General features: G+C 46.0%; 1 protein-coding gene across 1 annotated transcript in view; it reads right to left on the bottom strand.

Annotated features, from left to right (window-relative positions):
- The window catches only part of LOC146809370 (cathepsin D-like), a 181,217-nt gene that overhangs the window by 73,856 nt on the left and 87,816 nt on the right, over window positions 1-19,545 (bottom strand). The window contains exon 4 of the mRNA XM_085616187.1: window positions 7,597-7,715. Coding sequence (XP_085472313.1) covers window positions 7,597-7,715 — 119 coding nt within the window. The remainder of the gene's footprint in view (window positions 1-7,596; window positions 7,716-19,545) is intronic.

The raw sequence follows: 19,545 nt of genomic DNA, 5'->3' as shown, positions 1-19,545 counted from the left end.
TTGGCCATTGGGGTGAAGCAGAGCTGGAAGAATCCACCAGGAGTGTAGGCGGTAGGGCCTAGCCAGGGACTTATGCCTCTGAGAGTGACAGGATTTAGGTACTGCCTCTTAAGTGAGTGAGGTGCCCTGTGAATCCCACTGATCTTGCCCAGTAGTAGGAGGACCCAGAGACTCTCTGCCAGCCTGACTAGGAAGGACCTAGTCGCCCTCTCCATCCCTACCCCTGTAACAGAACCCCTTAAGGGCGCCAGATACATCTGCGCCAAAAGACTTCATCTGTCAACTGAGAACTGAAACCTAACTTTAAGAACTAAGACTGCATGACATGAGCGAGCTGTAAGTCTTGAATGCCAGAGCTGAGACTGCGTGTCCAAGCTACCCTAGTGAACAAAATACTAAGCCCATTGCCAAGTCACCGGGGATCGACCAGGTACTAGCGCTGTGACCCCCGCGCTCCCTGCCCTGGTCTGGGACCCCCGGCAGCGTGATCCGCTGAGCACTTTACCCCCATCCTTAATTTGAGCCCCCCCCTGCGACGACGAAGCCAGCGCGCTCACCGCCGCGGCCTGGAGGCCTGGGAGAGTGCTCTGCTGTGTCGCGAGGCCCAGGCGAAGTCCGGGGCCCCGTCGCTGCCGTCGCAGCCGTGTGAGGAGAAGCGCAAGGTCGGGGCCGAGTTCCCCCAACGTCGTGAGGACGGACGCCTGCTGACGCCGAGACGGAGGTAAGCCCGGAGGCCGAGATCCCCCCTGGTGCGCCCCCTGCTGGTCTGGAAACCACACCGCACTTGGCCCGGGTTGTCCCCTCCGTGGGAATCCCCTCCCCTGCCTGCGCGACGGAGAGACCCCGCCGAGGGATCCTGTCCGTGTCCCCCCTCCTGTGTTACTGAGCGCGGTGCTCTGTGAACTGCACCGGAGCATAGGGACTCGCTCCTCAAGTCCAGTAATCTTCCCCGCTGGAAGCCGTTCAAAGTACTGACTAACATTACTCTCGTGTGGCGCTTCACGCCACCGACTCTGCTTCCTCAGCCGGAGAGACCGGGACGGCGAGTTACCCCATGTGTTATATGCATTGCTCAAAAGAAATTACATGCCAAGGAATGCGAGTAGCGCACTGTGTTATATGCTCTGCTCGAAAGTAACTATATGCCAAGGAATGCGAGTAGCGCATTGTGTTATATGATCTGCTCGAAAGTAATTATATGCCAAGGAATGCGAGTAGCGCATTGTGTTATATGCTCTGCTCGAAAGTAATTACATGCCAAGGAATGCGAGTAGCGCACTGTGTTACATGTTCTGCTCGAAAGTAATTACATGCCAAGGAATGAGAGTAGCGCATGGTGTTATATGCTCTGTTCGAAAGTAGTTACATGCCCAGGAATGCGAGTAGCGCACTGTGTTATATGCTCTGCTCAAAGGTAATGACATGCGACTGATTACGAGTCACGCGATGTATTAAATGTTCTACGCAAACGTATCCACATGCAACTGATTGCGCGTAGCGCTATGTTTATATGCCTTGCTTCACAGTACTAGGGGCCCTTGATCACGAGGAGCGCTCAGTTCTACAGGCGCCATGTTAGTGAACCCAATGTGTCCCCTTTCAAGTATTACGCTTAGTTAGACGGCCGGTTCAGGGAAAGACTTTACGTAAGCGCGCACGGCGCTAGAACAAGGTTAGGCACTGCATAGATATCACCCAGAGTGTCGAATGGAATGTCACAATGGTATTATGATTCATGTATTACCTTGTTATTTCCTGAACTGCATCTGACCAGCTATACTTGGATAAACTTGAAGTATTTGCATAATTTAAACGGTGTGGCGTCCCTTATTGTGTGTGACTCTAGTCCATGAGAAGCGTGTGGTGTATGGTTGCTTAACACATAGCCCTCTGGTTGCCCGACCGGTTCGCGCCACGCTACCGCCTATAGGGCCTGGTGACCCCGGGTTCCTACACTCTGCACAAGCACTTTTTCTTATCTAGGCATGACCTTTAGTGATAGCGGTTCCTGGAAAGCACATATAGCAAACTGTGGGAGCAAACTCTCCAGAGCAATAGGCTTGTTATTCTATTCACCCTGCCCCAAGAAAGGGAGCGTCTTAGTCCCCTTAATACAGATTTATAGATCATAGTGTCTCACGATTGCCACTATTGCCAGTATATCGGATCCTGCTTGCACAAGATAGGCTGTACCCATCTGTTTGAGAACCCAATGGGCTCCCCCACCCTTACCAAAAACAATTGCAAGCCTGTTGATTAAAATTTGTGCATGCAGAGAGACTGAAGAGGGAGTACGTAAAATCTAGAGTGACAGTCTACATGAGTAGAAACCAGGGAGGGCATGCACCACCCCAAATCCATTTGACCAGTCTCATATGCCATTAGGAACGTAGTTTGCTGTTTCGCCTTAGGGAAGGCACAATAAAATACCTGTTAAATTTCCCATTAGGCTTTCAGGCAAATCTAGACTCTTGTCCCTGTCCATACAATGGGAGGTCTGGCCAATCTACGCTACATATTTTGTACTGTTTTGCAATTTTTACTCAATGTATAACAAAAGCATTTTGCTACCACTAATCAAGAAGTTACACATTAATGATTTTAGAGAAGCTTACAATGCACTACTTCAACTGAATAATGAGGATATTTTTACTTGTGTTGGGTTGTTTCTGAAAGTCACTGTGCATGCACGGCAATCCATATCTGTTTTAGAATTTTACTATACTGTTTTAGAGATTTTTAGATAGTTGTATCTAGGAATGGTGATGCCGCCACCTGAATGGAACTCCTTACACTTATCTACCTATCAGCTGTCCTGTGAGTGTAGTTCTAGGGTTGGTTATGTTGCCAAGACATGTGATTAGGTTTTACTAGCTATAGTTACACTGCATTATGCAAACTGTGTGTATTTTTATTGTGTACTTTTATGGTTTGAATATATAAACCGAATAAAGATTATAAAAGAAAGAAAGAACAAAAGAAAGAAAAAAAGAAAGAACGAAAGGAAGAGTCTGCCAATTATTCTGGTTAGGCCGATAAAAATGGTAAATAATTGTGACACATTGTTCGTAATGCTATGGAACTGCAAGATAACCATTAAAGAGAGCATGGAAGGGTTTAAATCAACAGGTCTCTATGACGGAAGGAATGAAATGGTGCACGTGAAACAGCTCACTATGATGAAGAGCCTGAACTGGAACAGACACAAGAGGTCACTAGGACTGAAGGCCTGATCTGGTACATGCAGAGCAGTTCACTAGCATTGAAGGCCTGATCTGGTACATGCAGAGCAGTTCACTAGTATTGAAGGCCTAAACTAGTTCAGGTACAGCAGGTCACTAGGACTGAAGCGTTGAACTGGTTCAGGCACTGCAGGTCACTAGGATGACTATCTTGAACTGAGACAGTCACAACAGGTCACTAGAATCGAAAGACTGAACTAGTACATGCACAGAAGGTCACTAGGATTGAAGGGCCGAACTGGTACATGCATAGCAGGTCACTAGAATTGAAGGGCTGAACTGGTACAGGCATAGCAGGTCACTAGAGTTGAAGGGCTGAACTGGTACAGGCATAGCAGGTCACTAGAGTTGAAGGGCTGAACTGGTACATGCATAGCAGGTCACTAGAATTGAAGGGCTGAACTAGTACAGGTGTAAAAGGTCACCAGTATTGTATTGTAGTACTGACAACTAAACTGTTTAAACAAATACGAAGAGGGTGAAGGCTGTATTACCGCACCTGACAAATGAATAGTGTCGTTTAGCATAAACTTGAATAGTGCAACGAACCGAGGAACACTTCCCTCTGAGCTCCTCAATCAGGACAAAGTCCTTTCAGAACATACATGCAAAAGGGTTCAGCACTATTTAGAAAGAGTCCATGATGTTTAAAGGAATTTCCAAGACGTCACATTGATTTTCAAAACAATTCTTTTCTTTATTTGATCTTTTCACAGGCATGGAATGTCACAGCCTTGATAGCACAAGAAAGCCATAGCCGACGCGTTTCGTCTCCTGCAAGGAGACTTCTTCAGGGCAAACAAAAGATCTATTGCATGGAGTTTCATCAATTTAAGAAAACGTTTATATATATAGATATATATATATATCTCTAACTGTGTTATCGGTGACACTCGTGAATAAGTAAAATACTAAGACGAAAACTTCTTTAAGTCTTCCACTCCATTCAGTACCCGAGCGGCATGGTAGCCCGTACTCTTCTTACAACAGTCTCGAGCGATTTCGAGAACACAGTTAGAGATACATATATCTTTTGGGTATTGTCCTATACTGACTGAAGGTCTCTATATAAACGTTTTCTTAAATTGATGAAACTCCATGCAATAGATCTCTTGTTTGCCCTGAAGAAGTCTCCTTGCAGGAGACGAAACGCGTCGGCTATGGCTTTCTTGTGCTATCAAGGCTGTGACATTCCATGCCTGTGAAAAGATCAAATAAAGAAAAGAATTGTTTTGAAAATCAATGTGACGTCTTGGAAATTCCTTTAAACATTATGGACTCTTTCTAAATAGTGCTGAACCCTTTTGCATGTATGACAACTAAACTGTGTTAGGCATAGAAAGTCACTAGCATCTAAGAACTGAACTGGTGCAGACGCAACAAGTCACTGGTATAAAAGGCCTGAAATGGTGCGGTCACAACAGGTCATTAAGCTCAAAGGCATGTCCTGGTGCAGACACCACAGGCCACTTGGAACGTCGAGCTGAAGGGGTACAGGCACAGAATGTCACTAGGATCGAAGGACTGAACTGAAACAGTCACAGCATGTCACTTGGATCGAAGGACTGTACTGGAGCAGGCACAGCATCTCACTAGGATCGAAGGACTGAACTGAAACAGTCACAGCATGTCACTTGGATCGAAGGACTGGACTGGAGCAGGCACAGAATGTTACTAGGATCGAAGGACTGGACTGGAACAGGCACAGCATGCCACTAGGATCGAAGGACTGGACTGGAGCAGGCACCGCATGCCACTAGGATCGAAGGACTAGACTGGAGCATGCAGAGCATGTTACTAGGATCGAAGGACTGGACTGGAGCAGGCACAGCATGTCACTAGGATCGAAGGACTGGATTGGAGCAGGCACCGCATGCCACTAGGATCGAAGGACTAGACTGGAGCATGCACAGCATGTTACTAGGATCGAAGGACTGGACTGGAACAGGCACAGCATGCCACTAAGATCGAAGGACTGGACTGGAGCAGGCACAGCATGCCACTAGGATCGAAAGACTGGACTGGTGCAGACACTGCATGCCACTAGGATCGAAAGACTGGACCAGAGCAGACACTGCATTCCACTAGGATCGAAAAACTGGACCAGAGCAGACACTGCATGCCACTAGGATCGAAAGACTGGACTGGAGCAGGCACCGCATGCCACTAGGATCGAAGGACTAGACTGGAGCATGCACAGCATGCCACTAGGATCGAAAGACTGGACTGGAACAGGCACAGCATGCCACTAGGATCGAAAGACTGGACTGGAGCAGGCACAGCATGCCACTAGGATCGAAAGACTGGACTGGAGCAGACACAGCACGCCACTAGGATCGAAGGACTGGACTGGAGCAGACACAGCACGCCACTAGGATCGAAAGACTGGACTGGAGCAGGCACTGCATGTCACTAGGATCAAAGGACTGGACTGGAACAGGTACAGCACGCCACTAGGATCGATTGGACATGGCACTAGGATCGAAGGACTGGACTGGAGCAGGCACAGCATGTCACTAGGATCGAAGGACTGGACTGGAGCAGGCACAGCATGCCACTAGGATCGAAGGACTGGAGCAGGCACAGCATGTTACTAGGATCGAAGGACTGGACTGGAGCAGGCACAGCACGTTACTAGGATCGAAGGACTGGACTGGAGCAGGCACAGCATGTTACTAGGATCGAAGGACTGGACTGTAGCAGGCACAGCATGTTACTAGGATCAAAGGACTGGACTGGAACAGGTACAGCACGCCACTAGGAACGACTGGACATGTCACTAGGATCGAAGGACTGGACTGGAGCAGGCACAGCATGTCACTAGGATCGAAGGACTGGACTGGAGCAGGCACAGCATGCCACTAGGATCGAAGGACTGGAGCAGGCACAGCATGCCACTAGGATCGAAGGACTGGACTAGAGCAGGCACAGTACGCCACTAGGATCGAAGGACTGGACTGGAACAGGTACAGCACGCCACTAGGATCGACTGGATATGTCACTACGATCGAAGGACTGGACTGGAGCAGGCACAGAATGTTACTGGACCAAAGGCCTGAAACGGTTCAGAAGTAACAGGTTTCTTATAGTGACATGTCTAAGCTGGCTTAGCCCAGACCAGAATGTGGAACTAACACTGAAACAACAGTTCACTAACATTGTTAAAACTAAAAAAGAAACCACTTCAGGGCTACAATAATACTGTTTTACTCTTGGGGTTATAGCAATGCAGCAATAAGGCAAATCGATCCAGAAAGCTGTGACCGGTGGCTCAGGGGACTAATGCATTTACTCTAGAAATCTGTGATTAAACTCATAGTCACAGGTTCAAATCCTCGCGGCACCCCTAAACCCGTCATCCCTCTGGGGTTGATAAAATGAGTGCTACTGATTTGGGTTACTATAAACATCAGTTAGTTCAGCATCAAGGGTGAATGTGTGGTGTACAAATAAACATGTTAGGTTTAGAATCGTTGGGGATTGTAAAACTGGGATAATCTCAGAAGACGTTCAGCTTGTTTGGCACCACAATAGATTTCCTGTCTTTTGTAACCGCAAAAACAATTACAGTTTGATTTTTAGCCAACATGTGACGCAGATAGGGCAACTTAGTCGAACCTGTATTCGGGACGGAGTGAATGGAACACGAGGTGACGCTACTATTACCAGTATTAATCAGAACTTGGGGAAATATTAATCTCCTCGTGAGATCTCGCACACTCGGCGGGTCTGGAGATGCTTTGATATAAACCTCACCAGGTGTAACAGAAAACAACATTTGCTAGACGTATATATAGCAACAATGGAATATACTAAAAAACCTGGTGGCTGTTGTCACCACGGGGTAACCTGAGAGGAAATTGAGACTGATAAACCCATTTATTTACACGTTATCAGCGGATTGGATTCCTCCGAAACCTGAACTGGTTTTAGGAGGATCAGTTGGGAATCAATTGGAAATTTAGCAGCCCTGAGCAAGTCGCAAGGGGAATATTCCCGCTGTGACGAAACGCGTTGGCGTATGGCTAAAAAGAATTAAAGAATACGACGTCCAGCATCTTTCTTCTATAAATAATAATTTATGACTTTAGTTTTGATTCTTTTGTCGTGTGCCTTAGAACTGGTAAAATTAGTCGCTCCATACGTCATCAGAAGGGGCCCTTAACAATAAATTTACAGTCAAGTCTGTCCCTGGACCTTTCGTATGACAGGCATATAAAAAATATCACTGCGCTGCAGTGCAAAGGTGTGCTAGGTAAATTTAAGGTATGATTAACATGTGGTAAACTCTGAGGTATGGATTTGTGGTGAGAGTTCTGTTAATGCTTCTTTCGTCGCCATCTTGTGCACTTACAGTAACTGTGTCCTGGCTCAGAAAGCCCGTCAGACTGCCGGTTCCATAGTGAATCGCGAACTCGGTGTTGTTCTGTTCATAGGTCCTGGAGGAGCGGGAGTTGTATCGCTTGTGCACCCCTAAATATCAAAAAGAATGACAGAATAGTGAAAATATAAAAGTACATCACCTCCTGTGAAAAAAAGCACTGTTCATAGTGGTGCAACGAGGTTCCATGGAAGAAAGCAGAGCCCAGCTATACTCTGGTGAGGTGGTGAGTACAAGAGGTAACTCCATAGGTACAACCCAAGCCTACTAGTCTCCAAACCCCAGGAGTTCCTCAGCGATTAGACAGCTCAGTGGAAACCCCTGAGGAGTCTCTGTAGGAACGGCCCAAGTGTTCTTCAAGGATTGGACAGCCCAGTGGTGGGCAGGTGAACCCCTGAAGAGTCTCTGTAGGTACACCCCAGGAGTTCCTTTAGGATTAGGTGGCCCAGAGTGTGGAGGTGAAACCCTGAAGAGTCTCTGTAGGTACACCCCAGGAGTTCCTCTAGGATTAGATAGCTTAGTGGTGGGAAGGTGAAACCCTGATGCGTCTTCTTAGGAGCGCCCCAGGTGTTCCTCTAGGATTAGAGCTCCCAGTGGTGGCAAGTGAGCCCCTGAAGAATCTCTATAGATACACCGCACAAGCTCCTTTATGATTACTTGGCCCTGTGATGGGGAGGCGAACCCCTGAAGAGTCTCTGTAGGTGCACCTAAGGAGTTCCTCTAGGATTAGAGCTCCCAGTGGTAGCAAGTGAGCCCCTGAAGAATCTCTATAGATACACCGCACAAGCTCCTTTATGATTACTTGGCCCTGTGATGGGGAGGCGAACCCCTGAAGAGTCTCTGTAGGTGCACCTAAGGAGTTCCTCTAGGATTAGAGCTCCCAGTGGTAGCAAGTGAGCCCCTGAAGAATCTCTATAGATACACCGCACAAGCTCCTTTATGGTTACTTGGCCCTGTGATGGGGAGGCGAACCCCTGAAGAGTCTCCGTAGGTGCACCTAAGGAGTTCCTCTAGGATTAGAGCTCCCAGTGGTAGCAAGTGAGACCCTGAAGAATCTCTATAGATACACCGCACAAGCTCCTTTATGGTTACTTGGCCCTGTGATGGGGAGGCGAACCCCTGAAGAGTCTCCGTAGGTGCACCTAAGGAGTTCCTCTAGGATTAGAGCTCCCAGTGGTGGCAAGTGAGCCCCTGAAGAATCTCTATAGATACACCGCACAAGCTCCTTTATGATTACTTGGCCCTGTGATGGGGAGGCGAACCCCTGAAGAGTCTCTGTAGGTGCACCTAAGGAGTTCCTCTAGGATTAGAGCTCCCAGTGGTAGCAAGTGAGCCCCTGAAGAATCTCTATAGATACACCGCACAAGCTCCTTTATGGTTACTTGGCCCTGTGATGGGGAGGCGAACCCCTGAAGAGTCTCCGTAGGTGCACCTAAGGAGTTCCTCTAGGATTAGAGCTCCCAGTGGTAGCAAGTGAGACCCTGAAGAATCTCTATAGATACACCGCACAAGCTCCTTTATGGTTACTTGGCCCTGTGATGGGGAGGCGAACCCCTGAAGAGTCTCCGTAGGTGCACCTAAGGAGTTCCTCTAGGATTAGAGCTCCCAGTGGTGGCAAGTGAGCCCCTGAAGAATCTCTATAGATACACCGCACAAGCTCCTTTATGATTACTTGGCCCTGTGGTGGGGACGCGAACCCCTGAAGAGTCTCCGTAGGTGCACCTAAGGAGTTCCTCTAGGATTAGATGATCCAGTGATAGGGAGTTGAACCACTGGGACTGGATTGCCCAGCGTATGCCCCAGGAATACCTAAAGGGTTAGATGGCCCAGTGTAGGGGGGTGGGAGGGGGCTGAGGAGTCCCCATACCGGAGGTGGGGGGGCTGAGGAGTCACCATACTTCAGACTACGCTTTCTTGGTGTAAGTGACTGTGAAGTTAACTTTAAAGGACAGCCCCATATGTACATTACAGGCCTAGTTTTTTAGACTAAGATGACCCAATTGCGCGGAGGCGACCCCTGTGGTGTCTATATTTATAAAGCACTGGCCAGTTTTAGACGGTGATCAGTCTGTAAACTGTACTGATGATTGTCACAATCTAGAACATTTCACAGTAAGTAAGGTGTCTTCATAAATGCATCTAAACTAGAATACACCCCACCAGAAACCATGGTGTTGCTCTTACCTCAGCGTGCGGAGGTAAAATGAACCTCTGAAGAAAGCCGTTTTACATACCTGACCTGGTCTCTTGCGCGAAAGTGGTGCAACAATGGTGAAGAACTCTCCAACCATCGCTCAATCTCCACTGAGCTGGAAAGCTGAGAGAGAGTTACCATCTTCGATATCAAGTAGCCTGGCATCTGAGCTTTCAATGAGCTGGAGTGTCACATGGGTGTCAGATGGTTTGTTCATGGCATTTGATGGGCTTTAGCATAGTCATGTTGGACCTGCCAGTGCGCAGTGATAGTACTGACCATGGGAAGGCACCTGCAAGACCTTGGGGCCTCTGGGGAGGGAAGAGCCAAGGTGAGCGTTGAAAAGGGTCACATATGCTTTCCTGATGCTCCCATATATGGCTGGTAGGATGTTATTTCTGTGGCCTCACAGGGGTTGTTTTTTTCGGTCCTTGAGTTATATGTATCTCTTGCCAAGTGAAATATTCTGAAAACATGGTGTTTATTGTGGGGTTGTACTTTATACAGAAATACCATTGGACACAAATACTGTCCTAAATATCCTTTATAAAACTATGGTCCTATTGGGCGTAGATTTTCTATTATTAACTCCAATGGGGTGATATTTATATAAATATATTTATATCAACATGATATTTATGTATTATGATATCCTGACAATGTTACTCTGGTTACAGTAGTCTTGACGAGTTGGAAATGATAAAGCCATAACCGGAGAGCTACTTGCTGTGTCGTCACTTGGAGCTGTTATTAATTAATGGGGGTTGGCCACTCTATATGGCCCAGGTGTACAACCTTGTTGTCATCTTGGACTGAAGTCTTTTTTTTTTTAAACAAACTTTATTGGGTTTTGTCATAGCAATTGCGCGGTAGCAATGCAATCACGATCATCTTGGACTGAAGTCTTAACCTACGTACGTGTCACTACAGCTGTTAAGATTCGGGTCACCATGTGAGGATACCTCAGGGTTTACACCCACTCAGTCATTGGTCCATGCTGGTATATTGATAGCTTTGTATTTCAGAAATGCCCAATAATCAATGTTCTCCTTTTGTCTGATGCGGACTCTCCATCTAACGCAGATTTGAGCAGCGGAATGAACTTCAAGAAGGGAAACCCACCGCCCACCTCACTGTGATGGGCCCAGGTTTACTCAGGTGTCTCCAATAAGAACACACCAGCTTGAACAATCAGCCACATTTTGCTCCACAAATTAGTTGAGCTTAAAAAAGCTTCCTCCCTTCCATTCAAACATCGTCGGGAGGGAGGAGCAGACACTTGCAGGTGTACGGCGAGGGACGAACCAGGAGGCAGTAAGAGATCAAATGAGTGAAGGGAGCTATTCCCTGGATATATCTGAATGAGAGTATGTGTAATATGGTCTAACTTGAATTTTCCTTCTAAACTTACTATCCCCAAAGTGTGACTACAGTAGTCCATGAGCACTTCTTCCATGCCTTTCGTTGGGGTAAGGTTGTGAGCTGGTCACCCGATTTAGTAGAGAAATACTTTTTTACGATTCCCTCATGTGTGAAGTGTCACAATATCACGTTAGCATGCATATGATGCATGCTTACATATCATAAGCGTTACTTATGTCTCTCTTTCTTCAGTCAGTCTTTATTTCGACTTGTCATAAAAGACAAATTAAAAACACATTTCATCATCAAATACATAAAAAAAAAAAAAGGACAGTTCATCATCAGGTATATCCGTTAGAGCTACACATTTGAGTTATACACAGAAAGCATGACACTGAAACTAAAAACAGCAGGATTTAAGTTCACTACATAAATGGTATTCCTACTCGACCAAATAAGAAAATAAATAACTGTCTTCCATAAAAACACACTAAAACTATAAAAAAGTACCACAATTGTACTGGGTTTACTTTAGGGCGACTGGAGAGCTTTCAGTTTCCCAACTCTTATTGTCCACATCCATTTCAGAAATTTTGCTAAAGCTATCACTATTGTTTCAGAACAGTCGGTTTGAAATATTCTCAGTGCAGTAATCCCCGTCATAATACCCTTTTGAATGCAAACTGCTCTTATCCATTTGTGACGGGGGGCCTTATATTCTGGGCAAATAAACAAAACATGGGCTATGGTTTCCGGGTATGTTATGCAGAAAGGGCACATTTGGTCACTTTTACTAGATGCCCATTTACAGGTGACCATATTCAGTGGGAGAGTACCTACCCTAAACTGATTGAATAATTTCCTATCATGAGGCATTGTAATCAGATCCCAGTACATCTCATACCCAGGAGTGTGTTTCAGCTCCAAAAAAGCCTTAGTATACGATGGAGCAGTGTGTGACTGAAACTCCTCCTGGGATATGAATGACCAGTAGGCCTCTTTTAACTGTTGTTTGGTAGGAAATAATGTCCCCTGAGGATTATCCCAAAGATCCCCCAAACCTAGAGACTTAAGGAGAGTTTTAACCTTTCTAAACCATAGAATTTTACCCCCAGAATCCATATCACGCGTTTCCAGGAGTGCTAACGCATAGTGATTCAATTCTGGGGTTACCCACAGTCTTCTCCAGTAAGCAACTGGTCTAAATCTACAAATATTTTCTAGACTCTGACATCCCAAATCAATGCGCAGAGGTACGAGTGGTGTAGAATGTGGGAGCCCTGTTATACAGCGGAGAAATTTGTTGTGTGCTTTTTGTAGACCTGCTATATCAGACGACCCCCACAGTTCCGCTCCATATAACATGGAAGATCTTACACTTGAGTCATAAATTCTTAATACTGGGGCTACAGGTTTAGTGGCTGACAACTTAAATTCTCTTAGAAGGGCACCAGATAGTTGTGTGTGCTTAGAGATTAAATGGGCCACATGCGGCTTCCACTGTAACCTAGAGCCCAATGTGATACCCAGGTAACTGAAGCTATCAGTCTGCTCTAACGGTTCCCCATTCATAAAGACTCTGCCCCTAATGTTCCTATGCCTATGCTTCGTCATAAATTTGGTTTTAGAGACATTAACAGAGAGGCCATAGTCATTGCAAAATTTTTCAAAGCAGTCTATTGCCTTCTGTAGCCCTTCCTGAGTCTTTGATAATAGGAGGGTGTCATCGGCAAACATTAGCAGGGGGACGGGGATGCCGTTCTGTTTGGGTGCATCAGTAGTAGAGTCCCTATAATAATCTATAACTCTATTTATATATAGTGTGAATAATGTGGGTGCCAGCACACACCCTTGCCGCACGCCCCTTTCCGTTGGAAATCTGACGGTCACCTGGCTCTGGTTACCCCATCTGACCTGCGCGTAGTTATTTTCATGTAGTTTTATCAAAACCGCAAGCAGTTCTGGTGGGATACCCTGCTCGTGGAGCGCTCTCCACAGCCTATCTCTTGGGACTAGGCCAAATGCAGCCTTTAAATCAACAAAGGCTGCATAAAGTGTGCCACCCCCCAGAACCACCCATTTCCAATATATTGTGGAAAATCTAAAAACTTGATCTACCGTGCTAGTCAGGGGTCGGAAGCCAGCCTGTAAAGTGGACATGACTCCAGAGTCCTCGATCCAATTCTGGACCCTAAGTAGTACCATTATGGCCACAACCTTCTGAATACATGCTATTAGGCTAATTGGCCTGTAGTTTCCCGGGTCAGCTCGGTCACCCTTCTTAAAAATTGGTATGATTTCTGCTCCCCGCCATATATCCGGCACCATAGTGCCTTTGGCAATAGGGTTCGCCAGTAATTCAAAGTAAGGGACCCAGACTGATTTGCTATGCAGGAACAAATCTGCGGGAATTTTATCTAAGCCCGGGGCCCTGCCTTTGGGAATTAAATTAAGGGCACATTCAACATCTTTCTTGGTGAACACTAGCGTGTTTGCTGATAAAGGACGGCTGAAAGAGGCTAGGGCAGGTGGTGGGACATTATTTGTGTTAGCAAACTGGGACTTAAAGTGCTTAACCCAGTGTTCTGGCGGGACATGATTAACCGGGATTGGTTTTTGGTTCCCCGTGCCCCACCTCACAAGATGCCAGAAGTCCATCGAGTCTCTGGACTTACTGGCTACCAATAACTCCTCCCAGTATTTAGTGTCCCACGCTTTTTTCGCGGCATTTTGTGTCCATTTGTAATAATTCCTTGCCGCCCGTATAGCCTCCCTATCAGTGGATTGCACTGCATCAGCTAAAGATTTGTATGCAGTCCTGCAGTTTTTATCATACCATGACTCCTGTTTTCTTTTCCCCTTACCAGAGTTCCTCTTCCTAAGAATACTAAAATATTTACTTAGTTTAAAAAAAAGGGTCGAGTGAATATGGACTACCCTGCTGCAGTAATCCTCGCAATCCAGTTGCCCCTGCATTTCAATGATTGCTTCTTTTACCATGTCATTCATTTCGCTAATGGTTTCGGGTTTACCCAGACACTCGGCCCATCTAACCCGCCGAGTATCATTTGTCATGATGATGTCATCTATTATATCATCTGGTATTAACCCCAGCCCTTTGTGAAGCTGTAGCTCAAGACTGAGAGGGTTATGGTCACTTTCGATACGATGAATTACAGTCATATCACGTATTGATGTCCAGAATTCAAGATTGACCAGAATATAGTCAATTCTGCTGGTGCTCAGTCCGTTATTAAAAGTTGGATTACCCTGCTCATCCCCTCGTGTCCTACCGTTCACTGCTCTCAACCCGTGTTCTAAACTGAAGGTCTTAAGTTGTAGGGCTGCCTGGGTCCACCGTTTAATAGGGGGTATACTAAGGGGGGGGATTTGCCAACAGATATCCTCTGCCTCCGTGAGCTCTAGATCCATATGGTCAAGAGGCTCATAGGAGCAGTTGAAATCTCCGCAAATTAATATGTTAGCACCTCCCCTCCAAATACTAACATAGTGTCCCAGTGCCACCACGACTTCTGATATCCCTCCCGGCTTTCCCCTGGCATACACATTAAAAATGATGAGTTCACCAAATGAGGGAGATTTTAACTTGACCCCCAGAATATCCCTTGAATTAATTTCTAATTGTGTAGTTGTAAATCCATCATCCTGTTTTACCCAAGTGGTCGGTCCCCCCTTAGGTCTCCCTTTATTTGTTTTGGTTGCAGCTATTGCAAAGTGAAGATACCCTGATCTATGTTGGGGTTCTAATGCCCATGTTTCTTGCATACTGACAATCATATAATTATCAATAAAGGTAGCCCAATCCCTGGAGGCCAACTTATTTTTGAGACCTGCCACATTCCACGAGACCAAAAACTGGCTCTCCACATTACTGCTTAAAGGATTGTGAACATTTGTAGTATCTCCTATGCTGCTATTAGCCAACACTCCCTCTGTCTCTGATCCACTGACCTCCACCAGACATCCAGTTTCATTGGCCTTCCCTGAACAGTTACTAGGTGTAAAATAACCTGTGACTCCGGGGACAGCTTCATAATTGGTTAGACCATGGATTGTTGTATCACTTACACGGCTACCTTGGTTGTCTGTTTGTGTACAGTGGTCAGAATTATTTGGCACATTTATAATGACACTAGTCGGATCAGGAACTCCATCAGATATATTTGAAACAATGGGTACATTTCCTTCCAAAGCCTCAACCAAACCACCTGCATTTAAAAAATGTGCACCCACTATCTCCTCCCCTCGTGACTGTAGACTTCAATCACAGGCATCCAGACCACTAAAGATGTCAAACCTGTTGGACACCTCCAGTGGAGTGAATGGCACTGGATAGTCCGTGCTCCTATGTACAGTGATACTTGGCCTAGTAGGTACTATATTCCACCCAGATGTTTCTGCAATTGAAGCTGCATGATGCACATAGGCTGAATTCCTGTTGTTCATCATAATGGGGAAATTGGTAGTAGGAAAAGAGTAGCCATGGGCAGGTTGGGAAGGAAATACTACAGATCTTGGGTAGAAGTAGGTCAGAGGGCGTGGAATAATGCTACTGTCAAAATTTACCTGAGGCCAATTCAGGATGTAGCGTACTGCATTGTGATCTCTAAAATTGACCACAACCACGTCCCCCCCAATGTCTTTAGGTCTTCCACCCAACCACTGAAGACGGCGTACATGAATTATTTCGCCATCTATGTTACTGGCAATTGGCCTGTGTAATGTCAGCCAGTGTGTTATTTTGTTCTTTAGTTGGGAAAAACCCTCTCTCTTGTTCACTGGGAGCTCTGGTACCCCTGTGAGAATCACAACATATGGTACGGCCTCTGGCGGAAGATCCGGTAGCGGTCTCCTGAACTGTTCCCCCCGGGTCTGCCTGAGGCCTCCCTCCTCATGTCTCGTTGATCCATCCGGACAATTACCCAGATCTCTGGTAGATTTATTATCAGAGATTATTGGATAACAGTTAGTTTTAACTGTTGCGATGCTTACAGGAGCATTTGTCTGATTAGTAGTGAAATTATTATGAGCGGGTTTAGGAGCAAGAACTGTCCCACTCGAAGGGTGACTGCTAGAGGACGGGGCGTCTAATATGGAGTTATTTGAAATTGTATTTAAAACTGCCCCAATTTCAGGTAGATGATGGTCGAGATTTATTAGCGGATTTAACCGCTGGGGAAGGAACTGAGACCTGTTTAAGCTCTAAATTAGCTTTTTGTCGAGTAGGACTTCTCTTCCTACCCAGGTCTACTTCTATTTTCCCTAATCGGTTCTCCATATTTTTCAATCTTTCCACTATAGCTAGAGTATAAGATCGCATAATCATCTCAATACTATCCAAAAGATTACTGGTATGTATTGTATTAGACCCATTATCCTCCAAGCTATGTTTAGTACTATGTTCCCCCTCTGTATATGCAGAAGTTAACACTGATATAGGAACATTATCCATTCCAGTCCCGTCCGTGAGAACTGCAGCAGTTATAACGTTAGTACTAGGGGGGATGGCCTTCTTCCCAAAGTCAGTAGAGCTCAACTTCTGCTTGTAAGGTTCCATCCTATTGCGTCTCTTCTTGGTAGGTGGTGGACCATACTTTGTAGTTTGTACAGGTTTCTTAAACCTTTGTCGTGCTGTCTTAGGAGGAGTGGGTGTCACAGCAATCAGAACTCCTGATGTACTGGGAGTGCAAAAAGGATCATGTGGTGAGTTTGAAATGTCTATTCCAGTAAAACAAGTGCTGGACACTTCACAGTCTCTCAGCAAAAGAGGTACACCATCTGTGAATAAAGTGTCATTAGTAAGGTCTGGGACTAGCTCATTATTAGGAATGGCTGCGGGGTTAGGCTCAGACAGTGCCCTATTCTTAATATTTTCTATAGAGCGTCGACGCTCCGCTCGGCGCTCTGCGAGTGAAAGTTCTGTTAAGCCTCCGGATGATGTTCTAGTAAAATAATTATCCAGGGTGCCATTCAATAAAGTCCCCACTCTATCAGCCACCGTTATTGTCGGACTCAGCACAATCGTAGACATGTTATAAACTTGACAAGTAAATGTCGTAGCAATAGAGTGTGGTAGAAACTTACTATACGCTGGGTTCTTTTGAATCACAGTTTGCCCAGGGGGACGGGTCCAGTCCGGTCTCGTAGGTCCTCGGAGGGCCACAGAGGGCCCGCCCTTTGCCCGGGCTTAGCCCGGCGCGTCCCGCGCGCGTCCCGCGAAGCGGGCCTCTGGGAGCTTTGTATCCGCCTCCTGGCGCTTGCGCCGCGTCAGAGCCACGCGCCGCCGCTGGTGCTGCCGGGAGTTGTGGTCCCGGGGCGGCGACGTGGGAGATGGTGCTCACTGGTGCGGCGAGGACTGCCCCGGACTCTTGGCGGTGGCGGCGGAAGAAATGGCGTGGCGTGGCGTGAGTCCGGTAAGTTTTAGCTGCTTGGCTGCTTCTTTCTTAATAACGGCATCTAAGAAAGCCATTTATGTATTTACAGGTATCTATGAACCGTTTCAGATAAGAGGTAGACATAGGTCACCCTAACCACAAGGCAATTGCCACATTAGGAGCCCGTTTGGTCGTCCTAAAGAATGCTGCGGACTAGTCTAAGCCACAAGGCAGAAACATGTAGACAACGGTAATAGTAGTGATGGGGTACTAGTTCCCCTTATCACCACATTTTCATTTTTTAATACCAAGTGTTTTGTCCAATGAATAAATAGGATTTAGGATTCCACATTGGTTTTTAATTCTTGGGTAGCTCAATTTGTATGCATATAGTAGGTTTGAGGCCATCTCACTCTTGAGACCCCATAGCCTCTAGTTTACTCTCCTGGATATCTCTGCGGTGTGTGTTGATGTGTCACTCAGATCTTCCACATTAAGTTCATGATTTTCAGACAAACCTTAAAAGAGGCACTTTCATCTCCTTTAAAAAAAAATTTATATTTTCACCAAAACCCATTAAATATCTCTTTGTTAGGGAGTTCCTACCTCCAAAAAAACACAGATAATGCTCCTTTGATGTCTCCACATCTCCACAGCGTTGTAAACCCACTAACTTCAACCATCACACTGAGCATGTGAAGTGAACCACTCAAACCTCCTCAGGAGAGTTCCAGTTCCTCGTCCTACCATCTATCTGTCCATGCATCCCTTCAACCTTCTATCTATTCATTCATCCGTCCAACCCTCCACCTTGCAATGCATTCATCTATCAACCCTTTCATATATATTTATCCTTTAGTGCATCCAACGCTGATTATCCATGTGTCCCTCTATCCATTCTTTCACCCACCCATCCTTTCACTCTGCCCCCTGTCTATTCTTTGTCTTTCCATCTGTTCCCCATTTCACCTACCGATCCTTTCACTATTATATTCATCCGTGTTCACATTTCCATCTAGCCCTCTTTTCACCCTTCCATCCTATATGTTTTACTCTTCTTTTCACCCTTCTATGCTACTTGCCACCTTTTATTCCTTACTTCATTTCATGGTTCCTTCCTATCACACTCGTTCTTTTTTTTCTCTTTCTAATTATCTATATTTGTCTCTCATTGTCACTTTTCCATTTATACCATTCTCTCGCATGCTAATGTTTATTATTTGTACCACTGTGTTTCCCCCTGTTTTGACCAATCCATGGTTTCCTTTACTGTGTATGTCATTCACCTCCTCTCTCATGGTATTGACGAGCACGTTGTCTGCAAGCAAAAGAGACCCATTAACAACGAAATCACGTTTTATTGTAACGCAGCGCTGTGATTGGCTAGGGTAGTCTGGGAGCCTGTGTGCTTCCTGTTTCCTGCGTCAGAGGAGAGGCTGCGGCAAGCGACCCGCGACCAGCAGTTAAGTTTTCTTTTTTTTGTTGTTAACTTCCCCCCACCACCGTTCCCTTCCAGCGGCCACTGGCAACTCCTTCATCTAATTAGGCGGGTGGATCACCGTGCCGCTGCTCGCCCTGCCGCACGTCCCTTCCCTGCTTCAGTTTGTGAGTGAGGGAAAGAGGTGTGCCACTGGCCTCACTCCCATCCTCCTTCCTACAGTAGTTTAAAGACAGAGAGCTGTTCAAGCTTGAAAGTAGATAAAGGCTTTGTAATCAGTCACTGAGATAAAAGAAGGATGCAGCAGGAAGCAACTTCAATATCTGTCGAAAACATGCATGTGATTGAGACTTCTTTGGCAGGAAAGACACTGAAACAAGTGTTCTTACTGAAACTGCATGGGGGTTAAAAACTGCACAGTTGAGATCAGAGGTCATACTACACCTTTGGAGTTTTGCTTGATTCTTGGTCTCTTTAGTTGAGGTGTCTTGTGAGCAGTATCTGCAGCCTTAGATCCACTGAACAGACTGAGG

Source organism: Triturus cristatus, chromosome 7 (assembly GCF_964204655.1).
Source record: "Triturus cristatus chromosome 7, aTriCri1.1, whole genome shotgun sequence".
Lineage (NCBI taxonomy): Eukaryota > Metazoa > Chordata > Amphibia > Caudata > Salamandridae > Triturus > Triturus cristatus.
The sequence above is the reverse complement of the archived record's forward strand: the minus strand, read 5'-3'. Positions and strand labels throughout refer to the sequence as shown.